The following is a 19,408-nucleotide window of genomic DNA, read 5'->3' on the forward strand; positions in this document are numbered from 1 at the left end:
ATCAAATTATCTAAATTAACATCTAGATAATTTTCTATTTCAATGTGATATGAGAAAAACAGACTTCTAGTGCTAAGTTATGTGTTGAGTGAATGAAATAGCTTAAGTGCCAACAGAATTAAAGTGATTCCTTAAATAACAATATATTTTAAAAATAATATAAATTCTGGGATTTTCTTCCTAAATCAAATCTTTTGCAAAAAAATTATCTTTACCATTTATAATTTCAGCCACATATACAATGTTCAAGAAAAACTTACTGTTAATTCAATCATGTGTTATTTTCACAGCGTTCTGAAGAAAACATGGATTTAGATTATAAGGCATCACAGTCATCATCAGCAACAACAACAACAGAATTCTACCCCTTGGAGGAATTAGAACACTATGAGTAACCAGAAATGAACTATATTCAATAACACACACCAAGCAATTGTAGGAGTTTAATTGTAGCAGTATGTTTATTTAATTCAAGTTCAATCCATGTGTGTCTAGAGTGTTTTATCATTTATCTTTAAAATCTACAAATCTCAGTAAATCATATTTAAAATATCCAAGTGGAATCTTGGCTCTGATTGGTTTCTTAAAATCATATTTTAAGATGGAAAAATAATCATGAAGCACACAGAGATTTCAGCTGGGTTTTTTTTTTTTTTCGGAAATACATCTTGATAATAGCAACTATTTAGTATAATACAAAACAGAAAGAGGATTAATTTACTGTGGCATAGGAAGTTCTGCCAGTTCCTAAATGCCCTAAATAGTTTTTGGAAGTTTTGTTTTTTGTTTTTGTTTTTTTTTACATTGTTTAGGCCTCAAGGAAAACCAAAGCTCCGCCTCCAGGTTTGGTAGCAAACAAGCTCTGTTTCTCCGGTGCAAATCTTCCTTCATTCCCCTGGTAATAAGCTTCATGCACATTTGCTAGGAAGCCAGGCAGCTTGTCTGCAGGTACTATGGATACTGTGCAGCCTCCCCAACCTGCTCCGGTAAGCCGTGATCCCTGAGCGCCAAATTTCCTGAAACGGAGAAAGTGAAAAAAATGATTTGCTTGGAGCCCACATTCTTGACAGAGAACATGTGGAGAGTTTCGGATGGTATCAAACATTTTAGGACACAAAAAAATGGACACTGTTTCACAACCTGACTTGGAATGCTCTGCTTGTATCCAATCTGAGTCCCTGCATTTGACTGCCAGTAGTAAAAGACAGGAGAGCTCCCATGTTAGGCAATAACTGGCTACGGACTTGATTCCATCAAGTTGCCAGTTGAAGAATTGTGTTTCGAGATGAAAGGTAAATCAGAAAAAGGGAGTAAAAAGAAAACAGGCAATGGACACGATTAATATGAATCATTCAGAAGATCACTTCAAATAAGAGCAAATCAAAAACAAGGGGGGCTTCCTCCCACTGCTATTTTGCATAGACGAGTCAGTCCCCTAGAACAGACAGCTTACATTCACAAACAAATCCACCAGCAAAGAATTTGTTATTAAACTTGAGGAAAGTTGGTTTCAGGAATGGGGACTCCTTTTTTTTCTTACAAGGGCCACTAGACATTTATGACACCCTTTGCAGGCCATACAAAATTATCAACTTAAAAATTACTCAACTATTGATTTACTGAATTTCATGTCCCATCTTTGGTTGCCTTGGCAACGAAATGATTTCCTGGGGTTTATATGGTCCACAGTCCCACAAAATATCTAATGGAATAATCAGCAAATCTTGCCACAGACAGAAGATAGCCCCTGCCAGTCTGAACTCCCTGCCCTGGGTCTCCTATTGTGGGTGTGATAACTGGAGTCAGAATCACCACCGGATGAGATGTGTCTTATTTCAATGGAAATGAGCATGTCAACTACCACACAGCAAGTATGGTAAGTTTTCGTCATCATCAGACAGGCACAGTTTCAAACCCCAAGGTCTGAACCAAAGAGAAAGGCTCTATACAAAGTGCAAGTATCACTCATCTTTGAAAGATGCAATTTACCCTGACAACAAAAGTTACCATGTACTTCCAATTAATTCTTCCTAATAAAATTTACTCCAAATTAGTAGCAGATTAAAAACACCATAATTAGTTTAACACAATTTTGTCCCTTTTTTCCATCTAAATGAGCTACTTTACTTCCTGGAAAATATCAATAGACTATTACCCCTATTTCAGGACATCAGAATTATTACACAGCAGTAATTCATTTTCCCTCCTCAATGATTTTCTCAATTGATTTCTTTTCATCATCTGTTTTATTCATTAAAATATGCTTTCTAAATGAAAATAGATGCTTAAGGAAGAAAAATATGCTTACAAATAAATAAGCATTACTGATCCCCACCCGTTCCTCATTCAGAGTATGGCACAGAAGCCGAACCGAGCCAAATAGACCTAGGCTAAAAAGGTTCTCTGGTCCTTGGACTTAAGGATAATTCTGAGTTCTCACGCTGGCAAAGGGCCTGTTCGCAGTTCATTGGTTATTTTTAAAGTTGTCATGCTGTCACATCAAAAACATCAACTCTGGGGGCTATGGGAGAAAACAGAGCTGCCCCTGCAGCATCTGGTGAAGACCCTAAAATGTGGGCATCGAAGCCCCCGGCCCTGCAGTGCTCTCAAGAACAGTATGTCTTACTTGATTTTCTAATGCCCAAAATATGCCACTGCACTGTACCAAATTTGCCACGTCTTTAATGGTCTTCAATGCATATTTTCTTACACTTTCTCATTTGAACAGTTTTTGAAAGCTGTGGTTTCCAAACTGAACCTAAAGCAAACTCAGAGTATTGTTTCTCATCTGGCTGCAAAACCCACAGGACTTGTGCCAGAGGGCTTATTTTCCTGAGCCTCTTGCCAGTTTCCAGAGAGCAGATGCCTGAAGTCTTTCTAGGTAAATACTCATGCACTCAAGTCTGGGTCTTCCACAACTGCTCTGACATGATCTGCCCACTGCAGATGAAAATGGGCTGGATTGCCTCAGCTCTAGGGTTTAATACCCTCGCAGCTCACATCTCCCAGAGAATAATAAGTGCTTTATACATGGCCTTCTGCCTCTGCATCAAGGACTCAGTCAACAGCCTGCCCTACTAGGGGCAACAGAGTGATTCTGCCCATAGTGTCTCCTACTAGTGCCCAATAGGCCTCAGTGCATATCACAGCAGTTAATAGAGGAGACCTAACATAAGGCTTAAGAAAGTAGGTGAGCCAATTGATAGCTTCCCATGTTTGCATTTTCTTTTTTTTTGTTGTTAAGATTTATTTATTTTTATTACAAAGTCAGATATACAGAGAGGAGCAGAGATAGAGAGGAAGATCTTCCGTCCATTAATTCACCCCCCAAGTGAGCGCAATGGCCGGTGCTGTGCCAATCCGAAGCAAGGAGCCAGGAACTTCCTTCAGGTCTCCCATGTGGGTGCGGAGTCCCAAGACTTTGGGCTGTCCTCAACTGCTTTCCCAGGCCACAAGCAGGGAGCTGGATGGGAAGTGGAGCTGCCAGGATTAGAACCGGCGTCCATATGGGATCCCGGGGCGTTCAAGGCGAGGACTTTAGCCATTAGGCCATGCCACCGGGCCCATGTTTGCATTTTCTTACATAACAGTAAAAAATATTAAACAGATATCCACTGAGCTAATGCACAGCAGAGTGGCAATCCATAACTTACAAAAACTAAAACCTGCTCTGATCATTCTACCAATTGGATTGGGAATCATGAGGAACGATCTGTTAGAGCAAGCAAAGTAACCTGTCCCTTGCAAAGCACAACCAACAGAGAAAAGGCCAGGGTAGAGGAGGAATGAAGGTTGAAAGTGATTATTGCCAAAGAATGTAGCCATATAACTAAATGTCCAGGTACCCAGTAGAACCTACCAAAATGTCCTACATTTCAATGTACTGATTTGACCATGAAGCATTTTTAAATTTCAAGGCACAGGGTAACACAGAAGCTAGGAAAGGAAATCAGAAAGACCTGACTGTACTGAAAACTAGAAAGAGGAAAAACCTACTAATGTGCACTCTAAGAAGCAAGTACTCACAGACTTGGGTCCCTACTGATCTTGAAGGGGACCCAGAATGAATTTCTGGCTCCAGGCCTCAGCCTGATCCAGCCCAAGGTTTGCAGGCATTTGGGGGAGTGACCCAGTGAATGAAATGAGCTCCTGGTTTTGTCCCCAGCCATTGCAGCCATTTGGAGAGTGAACCAGCAAATGCAATATCTCTCCTTTCTCTCTCTTATTCCTCCTCTATAAATATGCCTTTCAAATAAAATAAATAAATGTAAAAGAACACATAATTTTTCTTACAGTTAGGTTAGAGACATTTTCAGGGCTGGCATTGTGGTATAGCACGTTAAGCCTACAATGCCGGCATCATATCCTTGGACCCCTGAACCCATATGGGAGACCCAGGTGAAGCTTCAGCCTTCTGGCGTTGGCCTGGCCCTGCTCAGCCACTGTGACCTTTTGAAGACTGAACTAATAGATGGAAAATAAGTCATTTTCTCTTCTCTTCTTTTTCTCCCTGCAACCCTTTCTGTAACCCTGCCTTTCAAATAAGCAAAGCAAGCGTTTATATATGTGTGTTCAGACAGCTTTATATTCAAGAAATTACATGAGAAAGTACATGAAAACATACACAAACATCTACTTTAGAAATATAAGTCACTACAGAGACACTCAAGAGCAGTTGCTGTGTGGTAACAAGTGACATTTCTATCAGTAGGTCAAAGTCAAGAAGCCCAAACAGCAACAGGTCCCTAGGGCCAGCTGAGTGGGATCCCTTCATTTTCCTGGGTGGGATATGCAAATTACTGCTTAAGGTAATGAGGAAGGAACAGACTCTGTCCATTCATACTTCATTCTTCCCCAGTCAGACCTGAGCAGGAGAATGGGCACAGCAGGCTGAAGGATCAAGCCACAGAATAACAGTGTGGGAAGACTTCTAAGGAAGGCAAGGCAAATTAGCTTTTGTAACCATTGTTGGTCCATTAAAATTTGTCAATCATCATCCCTATTAGTTAGGGCAATAATGTAACAATCATTCATCTCTAATTTCAACAAGTGTTAATACATTAATATAAGGCATTAAGTGTTTTTCTTAAGTAAAATCGAGGAATCGATAACAAATGAACTGTCCCCCACATAATTATTTTGGTTTCAAACTTGAACTTGTGTTCCTCAGTAAATTCTTTAAAATTTAGCCTTTCTTCACATTTACATTTTGTTCACTGAAAAGAGATAGTCAGGCAAGTTTCATCTTTTTCTTTCATTATTATGCTTTTTCACAAATTCTCACATTTTTCACATCATTTCACAAATTTTCACATAATGTGAAAACTCTTTTTTTTATTTTTAATTCATTAATTACATTGTATTATGTGACACAGTTTCATAGGTGCTTGGATTCTCCCCACCCCTCCCCAAACCCTCCCACCATGGTGGATTCCTCCACCTTGTTGCATAGCCACAGTTCAAGTTCATTTCAAAAAATCAACAGTCTAACTGTGAAAGTGCAACTTCCTCCTTTATCCCTGGTCCTGTCTTTGGTTTTGTACTGCCTTCTTTTTTTTTCCTGGAAAAACAGCAAGCACTGGTGATTATGTCTACTCTTCCTCCACTCTGGCACTTGGGTTGTGAGGTCCTCCTCCGCATGCTCCTCCAGGCTAAGTACCCAGAACGCACGCACAGTGCAGTCTAGCTCAGAACACACCAGGACGTGTCCCTAGGGCTCTGGCCATTTCTAGGCATTCAGACCTATTGCTCAGCCATTCAGTCAGTTGTCATTTCATGCCATGACTCTCAAGAAAGTCTTCAGAAACACTGAGGAATCTTAAACTGCACCAGGGATGACCAGCTCAAGACAATCTTGGAATCCACATCATCAAGTCCTTCTTTCCTGGTTTTCTGATTACAACTGATCGGCTCATGTTGCCCAGTCTCTGTCACCCCTTTTCCATTAGTGCCGGCATGTTTCGAGGGGGTATGGATGTCCAGAGGTGGTGTTGGGCCTTACAGTAAGGCTCTACGGAGGTGAAGTTGGTGGCTCTCGTGACTGCATCACCACCACCACCAGACCTTGCCAGGCAGTTACATGGCTCCAGAAGGAGCCAGGACATAAGAGTACTCCCCATCATTTATGTGATCCCCTCCCCTTGTTTGCTAACTTCTGCTCTCCCAGAACCTGCCCTGTCAGATTCAACCACTCTTCATCTCACTCCACTTTCACCATCTCTGAATCCTTCCTCCATGCTGCATCGCTTCTTAGACATGCACAAGAAAGGGCCACAGCTTTTAAAGGCACAGACTAGACTTCAACCCCACATGATACACAACTATCCAAATGAAAAGTATGTGCTGACTATAAGACAGAACAACATCAACTTCCGAATTTCATTAATAATCCTCCTCTAAGGTTGCTCTGCCACTCAGGATCTTTTAATAATCAGAAAATCAACTGGGATATTTGAATGGAATATTTAGAGAATATTACCTGCTAGTTACAGTGACAACAAAGAAAAAGTAATTCTTTTAGAAGTTTAGGAACCAGATTAGATATGCCAAAGACAAACTTTCAATATGAGAAATTCAGACCACTGACAGCTATATAGTAATTTATTATATATGGACATTCATGGGGGGGTGGGCAGGCAGCACTGTGGCATAACAGGTTGAGCCACTGTCTGCACTCCCAGAATCCCATATGAGCATTAGTTTGAGTCCTGGTTACTCTACTTCTGATCCAGATCTCTGCAGATGCACCTGGGAAAGCAGCAGAGGATGGCTCAAATCCTTGAGTCCCTACACCCATGGAGGAGACCCGGATGAAGGTTTGGTTCCTAGTTTTGGCCCCACCCAGCCCTGGCTATTGTACTTATCTGGGGAGTGAACTAGCAGATGGGAGATCTACTTTTCCTTCTCTCTGTAACTCTGCCTTTCAAATAAATAAAATAAGCCTTAAAATAAGAAACATAAAATTTTAAAAAGAAAAATTCATTTTGAAATTTAACAATCCTAAACAAAAGAACCATGCAAAAAATGATCTAGCTCTCCATACTGGCTGCAACTACTTTTTTTTTCTCAGAGAATCAATATACTCAGAAACACTTTAGCTGCAATTAAGAAAAAGGAGTTCCACACACCAATTAATGTTTAGAAAAATGAAAGGTGTCCTTTCAAACCCATTTTTAAAAAGCCACAGAATCTTTTCACTAAAATCACATGATACATATATAAATCATGATACATACACATGCACACATACACACATATGTATGTATATCTATCCCCACAGACTGGAAGAGAACAGGGCAACAGTTCAAAATCACAGGGCTGCCAATGAAAAGAAGCAGAGTGAGAAGTCATTTATATGCTACACACCCAGTGCCTCGCTGTTGAACATGACTTCTCCCAATGTTCAAATGCTGGAAACTATGACAACCAAGGCCACTTTCAAAGTTAGGGGATGAAAGTATGGTTTAAAAAACAGTATAATTCCATTTCAGGGTAACCCAAGAGGAAAGAGGCAGGTGTAGCAAAAACACTGGGCACGGGGTGAGGCTTTCTTATGAACTCATGGTGTGAACTCATGGTATGTTCAAATCACTTCACCTCTTACTGTCCTCTCAGTCATTTCTAAAGCTGTCATTTCTAATTTTGCTGAGAGAGCATTCTGATCCAGAATTATCTTCCAAAAAGAGGTTCTGAGAGGAAAAAAAGTTCTCTGGCCAAAAACCAAGTAGTCAGTCTGATCCCCTTTTACTCACACAGCAACTGCACAGAATATTTCTACAAAGTGCATTTGACAGTAAACCACTTCACAATTCCTGGGTCCTTTTCTCTGCTCAAAACCAGAGTCCTTCCAGCAGTCTGCAACCCAGAGGGCTGGCTCCGCACTCTGCCCTACTCATCACCTGACCCTAGCTCCTTCCTTCACTGCCCTCCCCTACACTGGCCTTCCTGCTCGCCCCAGTGCCAGCCACTTGCCCACTGCAGGGCCAGTTCTCTTGCTTATTCCACATCTTCACTTCCTCTGGGAGGGACGAGATGTCTCTTCCTCAGACATGTCTTCTGGCGGGATGACTTCATAGAGAGAGTGACCCCTCTCTGCAACATCAGCAGACTCTATCCCTTCTCATTTTGTTCCATGGCATTTAATACTAGCACTCAAATCATTTTTGTCATTTCTTCTCTTCCCACGAGAGTATAGTTGCCCTAATATTGTTCGTCATTCCAGGAAGGGGTAGTTCCTTAAATTCCAGGAGGCTGGCAAATGCTCCTCCACAGCTTTCCAGGTGGGAAGCGGACTATCCCACTCTGCTCCAGGCAAAAACACTCCATCCTGGCTTCTGTACAAACCAGCTCACTTCCTCTTATTTCCCAAAACTGAACAATAATTGTCCCTGCCATTTACTGAGCCCTTAATATTTCAGAAAAGAGTCCTTAATAATGAAAGACGTCGGTAAGGCTTTCTGCCAGTGAGTGAGAAAACACGGACGTCAGCAGAGTGATTCTCACCAAGGCTGCGTTCAAGTCTCCAGACAAGCCCGGCTCTACATGCCACTTGTGATCACTGGGGCTCCTCTGTTTAACTTTTTCAGGCTTGGAGTGTGGCAATGAGCTAGGCAAGCCACAGGCGCCAAGTGGTTAATTATATTTCCATTACTAATTGCATGCAGTACTACATTATCTTCTCACGGCAAAACGGAATCTAGCCATGCGAATTCTCCCAATTTCCCTTTCAGTTCTCCCAAGGACAGTGGCTCCCTCCTGGTTAAGTGGACCGCTCTACTCTATGATCTTCAACTTTCACAATTATCAGGAGGTTGATTCCAGGCTTTGGGAAAGAATTTTCTTCTTTACACTTCTGTCTCAACTGTCACCATTTATAGCCTGAGCTTTCTTCAGTTCTTATTTCGCCAGTTTGCCTCAGCTAAACCTGGAAGGCAGGAAACCCTGGCTGGCTCAGTGATTCCTTCAGCATCCTCTCTTCCCCACACACTCCTATTGTCTGAACAGATCTAGTAAATGTAATTAGGACAGCAGCCAGGAGTTTCTGGGAGAGCTGCTACACAATAACTAAAATATCATGAGGAAGTAACTACAGGGCCCATGTCTGAGAAAAGCTGCCTTCCCAAAGCAGCCATGGTCTTCCCTAGTCATCCACCATGTAAAAGTCTCTCTTACAGTGCTGTGAAGAGCTACCTGCAAAATGGTCCCCAACCGCAAGACCCATGAAACCATGAAGCTGAGTCTCAAGGTCTTTCATCTTGCAGACACACAGCAAGGAATGTTTGGCTCATATAAGAAGTGGGGGAGGACCATCTTTCACACTGCAGCTGTTTTCATTGGCTTAGACAGTATCCTTTGGCAGCATCCCCAGGTTCCCACCATGCTGCTCTCTCAGCCTCACCGACAGATGTCCACCAGCTGGTCCAGCTCAGGGCAGCTGCACTCATACAGATCCCGGCAGCTCCTGTGGCTCTGGCTCATTAGCTCTCCCAGCAGCTGGACCATGTTGGCAGGTGCTTCTTCGCATATCTTCTTAAACTGGAGCACTCGTGCGGCCTCACTGTACACATGCTTTGCACGCTGGTAGAGTTTGAAGATGGGCACTGGGGGAGGAAGGGTACCAAGAAGGAAGTTAGAAATACTTACTACACAGTCTGGTTCAAAGAAAAACACATTCAGAGGGAGGTGGGGATTCCAGCTCCTCCTTCATTAACAACCCCTTAGATTTCAAATAGGTCTCTATCTCAATGAATGAATTCTTTATTGCTAAAATTCACCTATTTGCAAGTAGATTTTACCTTTGGAACTCTATTTTCTTCAGCCCATTTAACACACCTAGACATGCATACTCATGCATGCAAACTAAGGCATTCCACAGGAGGGAAGAGGGTTTCATGTATTGTGCACTATGCATACAAGATTTTTTTTAAAAATATATTTTATTTTATTTTTTATTGGAAAGGCAGATCAGATTTTCAGAGAGGAGAGGCAGAAAGAAAGATCTTCCATCTGCTGGCTCACTTTCTAAATGGCTGCAATGGGAGAGCTAAACCGATTCAAAGCCAGAAGCTTCTTCTGGGTCACCCATGTGGGTGCAGGGTTCCAAGGCTTTGGGCCGTCCTCTACTGCTTTCCCAGGCCACAAACAGCGAGCTTTATAGGAATTAGAACAGCCAGGACACAAACCAGTGCCCATATGGGATCATGGCACTTGCAAGCTGAGGCTTTAGCCACTAAGCCATCACACTTGGCCCATGTCAGATCCTTAAAGCACTATCTAACATAGTTGTCATTGCACTGGGCCATGTGCAACAGGATCCTTGCATAACAGAAGCTCAGGAAAATGGAATTAATTACCCATGGTCATACATCCAAAACTGGCAGAAGCAGAACAGATGAGGGAGGTGTGGCCCCAGAGCCATGTTATTTCACTGTGCCCTACCAGAATGGAGCCCAGAAAATGTATATGTTGCCAATGCTGCACCCACAGGTGCCACAATATTACTTATAGCAGAAAATAGAAATCCAACATTTAACAAGAGGAGCTTTTCAAACTTGCACTACAACCATCAAAGGCATCATTGCTGTTGCTTACCCATTAGGTGACAAAACATCTAAAACTATATGTACAATTGCTACTAACTTGTACACACATATTCACATATTTGTGTGTCTTTTCATTTTTTACTAATAAGCACAATGAAATATCATTAGCAGTTATCTCGGGGACCCATTATGAGTGATTTTAGTCTCTTCATGACACCTTTCTATATTTTCCAGATTACAGAATTGTATGTTAAGCTTAAAGAAACTTGTCCTAAGCAACAGCTGTGTCTATACTGCTTGCATGTTTCCCTTTATTACTATCTCAGACATCCTTACCATCGTCACCCATGCTGGATTGTGGCCAAGCTGCTGTGGTAGGTCTGGGAAAGCTGTGGGAAAATGTGTAGAATTTAACTGGCCTAGTGGAAAAGCTGAGAATCAAAAGACCTCTCAGTTTTTTTTCTTTTATTATTACCATTATCATCATTGTTATTAAATCCATGATACAGTTTTGTAGGAACAGAGATTCCTCCTTTTTCCTCCCTCTTTCCTCCTCCCTACCATTTCCCCACATGTAATCACTATAGTGTAGTCCTTCAGCAACAGCTATAAGCTTAACATTCTATTATTTAAATGCATCGTGACATTGTAAGTACAGGCAAAGGCAGAAAATCTAGTATCATACTGTCAAGGTATATTTAACTGATTCACTAGGAGTCCCCTTTACATTCAGGAATAGAGATGCATACAGAAACATAATTTCACTTGATGGTATGCTAATCTCCATTACACAGTTTATCTATGAAAATATCTGTATATGGTTGATTACCTATATATCTGTTCATTATGCATTTTGCATGAAGGTTGTCATATCACAGAGAGCATACAATATTTGTCCTTTGACTTATTTCACTGAGCATAACACTTTCCAGTTGGGAAACCATTTTGTTGCAAATGGTAGGATTTCATTCTTTTTATGCCTGTGTAGCATTCCATATGGAAGACCTCTAATTCATTACCAAGTCTGTGACAACTAGCTATATACGAATTGCTACCTCTATAGAGCATTTCCTTGCGTCTAAAATGAAGCAGAGAATTACTTTCCAGTGTCCTTCCAACTCCAAATTTCACGATTCTATGAAGAAAATCCTCCAACCATATACCCTCGAACTCCCCTCACAATTCTGTAAAGATGCCAACTACAAATGTAACCTTCTGCTTGGCAGCCCAGGTTCTATGCTCTGCCCTTCCCTGCCCTGCTATCTGTCCCCCAGACACTGACTTGCATCAACTACCCTAACAGGTTCCCTTGTTGCCTAGATCAGGGAAGACGAGCATTCGATGAGGAGGGGAGAGAGTAAAATGAGATGACTCAGTTCCTGGCTTCCCCCTTGCAGGGCCAGCCAGAACTGAACATCCCAGGATGTCAAACATTCTGTAAGACCGCCTTTTCTGCATGATACTCTCCTGGGTCTGCCTCCAGATCGCTCTTCCATGAATTATGATGACTTTTTTCAGAAGTATTTTCACATTTCTACTTAGGAACAAATAAATCCTGCTAAACATTCAGGCTCTCCTTGTATTTTCCCCTACACAGCACTGCCCCATAACTCTCAGAGAATGAAAAAGGCAGGCAGGGTGCAGGTGGAAGAACTGGATAGTCATTTGTTATGAACTGTGCGTACCTGTCTCCTCAAACTTTATGTGCTGAAATCCTAATCCTACATGAGGAGATACTGGGAGGTGGAGCCTTTGGATGGGATAATTAGGATTTTTAATGAAGTCATAAAAGTGGAGACCGATGAAGGGATTTGTATCCTTACAAGAAAAGAAAGCAACCGATGCTCACTTTGTCCACCCTAGGAGGACACCATGGGAAGACAGCCATCTGTAACTAGGAAAGATCCTCCTCAGACCCCAGATCTGCCTCGTCCTTGATCTTGCACTTCCAAGTCCCCAGAACTCTGAGGAATGAATCTCTATTGGATAGACACCCATTCCATCCTACTTTTGTTAAAGCAGCCAGACTGACACAGACACCATTCTTGGGATTTGCGAGGCCACACTGCTCATAAATTAATAATGAAGAATTAAAACTCTTCTTTCAAAAGCTCTCAATTAAGTTATATGAGACATATTAAACTTACAGCTAGCAACTCTCTCCGTGAAATCATGCAGATTTCTATCAATGTCCTCATTCTTTTTTCCACTTTTTTATTAATATAGAGAAGATTTCACGTATTTCATAATACAATACAAACAAGATCAGCGTACTCCACTCCTTCTCTCAGCTCCCTTCCTACATCCTTCTTTTCTTTAATTTTTGAAAAAAACATAATTTTAGTCTACTCTATAATCAAACCAGATGACTTAAATTCAGTCATGTGACTGGTTTTTTTTTCCAATTTATCTTATAACCATCTTTCCCTCTATCATTATCTAAATTCCCAATTAATTTCCTTTCCCACCTGGATACTTTGCAGTGACTGCCTGCCTAACTTCCCTTTCTCAGTGACCCTTCCCTGTCACCCTCCTCGGCAGCAGCCCAGCCAGGCAGCTCCCACCTGGACTGTTTGCCTAGCGTTTGCCGCAGCTCAACGTCCTGCACTCACCATGCTCAGCCCAGGTGGGGCTCTTCTTTTCAGCCAACTTGGCCTATGTGTAGTTACCATACATACACTCTGCCTCTGAATATGGATCTATTTACTAGTTCCACACAGAAACTGTTTCTTGGCCTGGTTATCCTTGTTAAAGCAGTACCTCTTTCTGAAGGTCTAGTTGAAATTTTATCCAAGAAGCTGTGATCATGTTTGCTGGCAACATTTTCTTGTTGGACATTGTGCCACACTGGTAGTCTGTAGTCATTTAATCTGCCTCTGCAAAGAGTTGGCCAACTGCTAGATCTAGCTCCGTGCCTTCCTCCAGATACTGTCTTCTCTTCCCATCCCACATCAGGGACAGGAGTTCAACAAGGGTTTGCAGTTGATAATGATGTGATCAAGACTTTGCTTTTAACCCCAGTTCAAAATCAAGATACCCTCATATTGGCTCTGTCAGTTAACAACAAAAAAGGGGGTGGGGTTTCCAGGACTCATTGTTCAACAATGTGTGAAAGCTAAACAAAGGAGACAGCAACAGTCCCTTGGCTTTTAAAGCTGCAACTGCTGGCAACAAATGTGAATTTTAAAAAAAAATTTTTATTAAAAAGGAGGAGTTAAAAGTAAAATGTAGGTGGAAACAAAAACACAACAACATGTTTTCTTCCATCAGTAGCTAGGTCATGTGAATCAGCCCACACTGCAATGTGAACTGTTATTTCCAGCAGTCAGTTCTCTTCCAAAGGGAATGATTTATTTTAGGGTCTGAGTATCAAAATATCCCAAGGGGAAAATGTCTTACCAATGCCCCATACTGGAATGCACACCATCTTCAAAATGCACTGTTTGAAGAAACAGCACAGAACGGAGTAGCAATATCACCTCCCCAGACTCTCACTGGGAAAGAGCCAAGGGCAGGTGGCGGTTGCGTATGCGCCCAAGATGGCGCCAGTCATCTGACACGTGCTCTGCTCATTCAGGTTTCCACATTATGAAGGGAAAGAAGCTGACTTTGGTAACTGTGGCTTGTGACTGCTCTTTTTTTAAAACTTGAGATTGGAATGGAAGGTTCAAACTGCCAGCTTGAGGATCCCATATGTTTCAGTTTTACTCTCGAATTACTCACACATGAAGTTTAAAGCTCTGAGCAGGGAAACGAGCAGGAGAAGGGACAGTAGTTTCATTTTTCCTATAAAGAACCAAGATTAAGAAACCACCTGATGTCCAAGTCCACTGCCATTTATGGCCGCAGCCCCAAAGGAGCAAGGCAGTTTCGTCCCTGCAGCGACAATGAAGCAGTGCTCTTAGCTGACAGGTCAGTCTAGTGGTAAGCTGTGATGTGTGAAGGCTTTTTTTTAACAAAAAATTTAAAACATGTGGAAAAGAGAAAAGTACTGAAGCAAACTCTATAAGTACATAATAATGAAAACTTGTTATGATTCACCACTGGTGCTTGAAGTATACTGAATAAATTATAGATGTTATATATATCTCCTCCTTACATATTTCTACATACATCTCTATCAAATAGGAATATTTCCTCACTTCATCACAGTTAAGAAAATCATCAATTATCCATCAATACTTAAACTTTTCCCCTGTTGTCCTCGAGTTTAAACTTCAGTTGGTTTACATCCAAAGTTCACACATTCTATTCAGTTGTTATATCTAATAGGTATCTTTTCATCAAGAATTCAGTTATTGGGCCCAGCGGCATGGCATAGCGGCTAAAAAGTCCTCGCCTTGAAAGCCCCGGGATCCCATATGGGCGCTGGTTCTAATCCCGGCAGCTCCGCTTCCCATCCAGCTCCCTGCTTGTGGCCTGGGAAAGCAGTTGAGGACGGCCCAATGCTTTGGGACCCTGCACCCGTGTGGGAGACCTGGAAGAGGTTCCTGGTTCCCGGCTTCAGATCGGCGCGCATTGGCCTGTTGCGGCTCACTTGGGGAGTGAATTAATGGATGGAAGATCTTCCTCTCTGTCTCTCCTCCTCTCTGTATATCCGGCTTTCCAATAATAATAAAATCTTTAAAAAAAAAAAAAGAATTCAGTTATTTTTGGTACTCCGGATTTTCAGTCTATCTTACACAAGCACATTTCAGGGACATATCCTGTAATAAAACTCAGTATACTCAGTATACTCTTTTGCTTTTCCTTCAGGACTACATAATCTTTAAAATTAAATGTTCTCAAGTAGAAACTGTTCAGAGAGATGTTTTCTATTAAACCGTAGGACTGCTGCTTTGATTTGTGACAAGAAACAGTCTGTATGCGCTAAGCGTATTTCCAGGCCCTGGTGATCCTGGCCCTTTGTGGAATGGAGCAAGCATTTCACAGCGGGACTCCTGATGAGGAGGGTCTAATGAGGCTGCTTGGGCCTTCTGAAGGTACAGGCTGCCATGGCTCACACTCCCTGAATGGTAGTAACTCAGACCACAAGGAGAGGGCACAAAGGGCATCTGCTTTCAATTGCAATATAAAGATCTTGCCAAAGGCTACAAGAGATCTGGGGACCACCTTTTTTGTAGGGGGGACGGGAAGCAGCTCTAGACTGGCTGGCTATCACAAATGCTCTCCAGATCCAGGGTTCTGGCCCGTTGGCAACCTGTCAGGTCTCTGTTATACGCATACCAAAAAAAAATTTGTCCCTAACTGCTTTCTTCCCTGTCCAGTTAACTTTATAATCAGATGTTCCATCTGCCCATACGCTCTTGTAATCCTTGAGAGCAATTATTAAAGGATGGAGGGAGCTGTTTCTTACTGTGTTCACTGCATGCGTGATTACTTCCAAGGCAAATTCAATTAAAGAATATAACACTAGATGCTGTTTTCCTACAAAACCACTGGTGGCCTATCCTATTCATGGGGAAATCCAGGGCTTCAGAGCAGGATATATCACATGGATTATGGGACATTGTTTACTCCAGTATGAATCTCGAAGGATTACTGAATCTACTTCTGAAATCATGGTATGGATTCTGAAATCTGAAAGTTTATGGCCATACACATTGAAAATGCAAAATAAATATTTCATTTTGCTACTGAATGATAAATTGTATCTGCTAGCTCAAATGCTGCCTTTCCTCCTGAGTTCATCCCTCTCAGCCCACCCCTTTCCAGAACGCGAGGGCCGCCTCAGTGGCCTCCTGAACCTCCCAAGGGCTCCTGCCTTCAGCCCATTTGCACAATAGCTGTTTCTGTTGACCTAAAATGTTCTTCATTATAATTTTCACGTGGCTGGCCCCTTCTGGTCATTTAGATGTCCAAGTTGCAGGGGAAATTTCTTTCTAAAAATTCCAATCTGGAACAGTCCACACACCATATACTTTCTCCATCCTACTTCATCCTTCCAAACTTTTATCACTAGATAACAATTTCTGATGTGTTCACAGGGTTTTGGTTCCCTGACCCCACCAACCCCTGCTAGAAGGTCAGCTCCAGGAGACCAAGGTTCTTCTCTGATGTCAATACCCCCGAATCTTCAGCAGCTAATAGGACTGGGCACATGGTAGAGGCTCAGTAAATGTGTGTAACATGAATGCTTGCCATTCCTGGTCTTTGTGACAAAACTGCACTGAAACAAAACTGCATTAAAATGAAACTAAATAAATAATTGTAGGGAATATATCGAAGACCAGCCATTATGGTGATAGCCTTCTCCCCCCAAAATTAAGGGAATTCTGCTCAACCACAATTAGCAGACTCCAGTGCCCAAAGTGTATTGAAATACCTATTATCACAGATGACTGAGAAATACTTGGTTTATAAGTATTTTGCTTCACAGACACAGTAGAAAAGATATTTCTAAAACAACCAAAAATGTGTTTTAAATGAAAGGGAAGGAACAGAAAACAGATCGTCATCATAGCCAGTTTAAATAGGCTTTTTGTTTTGTTTTCTTTTGTTTTCTTTTAGGCAATCTCTGTTGCAAGGAAGCGCCTATTAATCCAGCTCAAAAAGATGGATGGCTGCAGCGCTCATGATCACAACCCATCTCTAATCAAACAATCTAAAGCAGGGCATAAATAATTGATCAAAAAAAATTGATCAGAAAAAGATGAGAACTCTTCAGCTGATGAAACACTAGGCACCATTTTCTAACAATACCTCTGAGGGGGTAAGTATTTGGTTAACCACCAATTAAGGAATATCAGAGTGTTCACACCCAAATTTTGATGCCAAATTCCACCTTCCTGCAAATGCTGACTCTAAGAGGCAGCAACTGATGGCTCAATTAATTGGGCCCTTGCCACAAGTCCAACACAGTTGGATTTGTGTTTCTAGTTTCCAGCTTTGACCTAGGTGAAGGCATTTGGACATATAAACCTGAGCATGGGAGCATAATGTCTCTCTTAAATAAGTAAAGAGCAATTTTTTCAACTCAGGACATAACTATTTGATCTCTAAAACAGACTGACTGGTTTAATTTTAAATTCTGCATGAAGAAGAATCAAGATGGCGGCATAGGTACAAACACGTTTGATAAGACAGACAATCTTTAGACAGGATGAAGTACAAGAAACAGATTACAGGAAAAAAATACGGGTCAGGCAGTAAGCAGGGGGTACCTGGAGAACCCCTGGACACAGGGAAGCTGCAGCAGCGGCACAGCAGTGTTGCAGTGGGCAGAAAAACCCACCAGCAGTCGGCGAGCAGCAACTCAGACCCCGGCGATCCAGGCTCTGGTGATCCAGGCTCTGGTGATCCAGCAATCTGTTTCCAGTGCCTGCAAGACATCCAATAGTGCCCTCCATACAGCTCTTGTGACAGCCAGGTGGGAGCCTGGGTCCGCATGGGGAGCTCGGGAGGCAAGTGCAGTCTGGGACCTGCCAATTATGCTGGGTGACTCGGACCAATCACAGCAGAGAAAAAACAGTGGCACAGAGGAGGCTAGTTTCTGCCTGATCACACAGAACTGATCCAGTGGGGAGGGCAGAACCAGCTTCGCTCCCTGCAGGGTCTGTGTGGTCCCTGGACCTGAAAGCCAGCAGCCCCAATTCTCCAGCAGTGTCCCACCTGGTACCATCTTGGGTAACAGGGCAGCAAGTGTGGACTTCAAACAATAAACGTGATACATTGCATCAACAAATTGAAAAATAAAAACCATATGATCCTCTCAATTGATGCAGAGAAGGCATCTGATAAAATCCAACACAACTTCATGCTGAAAACCCTAAGCAAGATAGGCATAGAAGGAACATTCTACAACACAATCAAAGCAATTTACAGGGGAGAATCAACATGGCGGAATAGGGTAAGGACACGTTTAAATGGATGGAAAAACATTTAATCAGGATGAAGCAGAGAGGACATATTTCAGGAAATAGGAAAGGACAGAACAGCAGCAGAGGGGTACCTGGAGGCTGACAGACACAGGAAAGCAGCGGGCACAGCAGTGTGGTGTTGCAGTGACTGATACTCCAGCACGGCGATCTGAACTCCACCAGCATGTGATCAATCAATCTACTTGGAAACAACTGAAGTTCCATGAAGAACAGGCCTGAAAGTTGGCCCACAGAAGATGGAAGACAGAGGCATCCTCACAATTTCAGTGTTCACAAAACTGCCTGAATAGCATGGCCATCTCCAGTGACCAAAAAAGAGGCACCCCTTCTGCCTGCCAGCCTGACCCAGGCAGGGGAACCCTTCTGCCTGCTACTCTGACACTCAGGGGACCCCTTCTGCCTGCTAGCCTGACTTGGCAGTTGCTAATCCTGACATCAGGTAGGCAGAAAGCATGCAGCTTAGCAACTGCGATCTCCTGAAAGAAGTGACAAGCAGATGAGCTGGTATTCAGCAAACCGGTTACAGGCAATGTCAGAGTGAAATGTGAAAATTCAAATGCTCCAATATCCAAAACTTTGAACCTTGCCATGATACTCAAAATTTTTCCTTTTTTGAGTGTTGGATTTGAGAGAAACACCCCCAGATCAAAAAAAATGGACATACTTTTGGTTCCTAGCACTTCAGGTAAGGGATTTAGAACCCATAAAAGATAGAGTAGGGGCCAGCATTGTCGTGTGGCAAGTAAAGTTGCTGCTTGCAATGTTGGCATCCCATATGGACGCCATTTCAAGTCCCAGCTGCTCTGCTTCTGACCAGCTCACTGCTAATAGGAAAAGCAACAGAAAATGGTCCAGGTGCTTGAGACTCTGCCACCCACATGGGAGACACGGAGGAAGCACTTGGTGGCTTTAGCCTAGCCCAGCTCTGACCGCTGTCACAGGCAAAGAAAGAGGCTCTCTCTGCCTCTCTCTCATTCTATATAACAC

The 19,408-nt window shown here is 42.4% G+C and overlaps 2 protein-coding genes across 3 annotated transcripts in view; one reads left to right on the plus strand and one right to left on the minus strand.

Moving 5' to 3' along the window:
• The window catches only part of FAM227B (family with sequence similarity 227 member B), a 151,397-nt gene extending 150,845 nt beyond the window's left edge, over positions 1-552 (plus strand). Inside the window, exon 14 of the mRNA XM_058665880.1 lies at positions 291-552. The gene's annotated coding sequence lies outside the window, so the exon portion shown is untranslated. The remainder of the gene's footprint in view (positions 1-290) is intronic.
• The window catches only part of GALK2 (galactokinase 2), a 125,409-nt gene continuing 106,434 nt past the window's right edge, over positions 434-19,408 (minus strand). For both annotated transcript variants that reach the window (XM_012929346.2, XM_004578088.4), the window contains 2 exons: positions 9,398-9,599; positions 434-1,016 (listed from right to left, as the gene is read on the minus strand). In XM_012929346.2, coding sequence (XP_012784800.1) covers positions 809-1,016; positions 9,398-9,599 — 410 coding nt within the window. In that variant the 3' untranslated portion in view covers positions 434-808. The remainder of the gene's footprint in view (positions 1,017-9,397; positions 9,600-19,408) is intronic.

Source organism: Ochotona princeps, chromosome 6 (assembly GCF_030435755.1).
Source record: "Ochotona princeps isolate mOchPri1 chromosome 6, mOchPri1.hap1, whole genome shotgun sequence".
Classification (NCBI taxonomy): Eukaryota; Metazoa; Chordata; class Mammalia; order Lagomorpha; family Ochotonidae; genus Ochotona; species Ochotona princeps.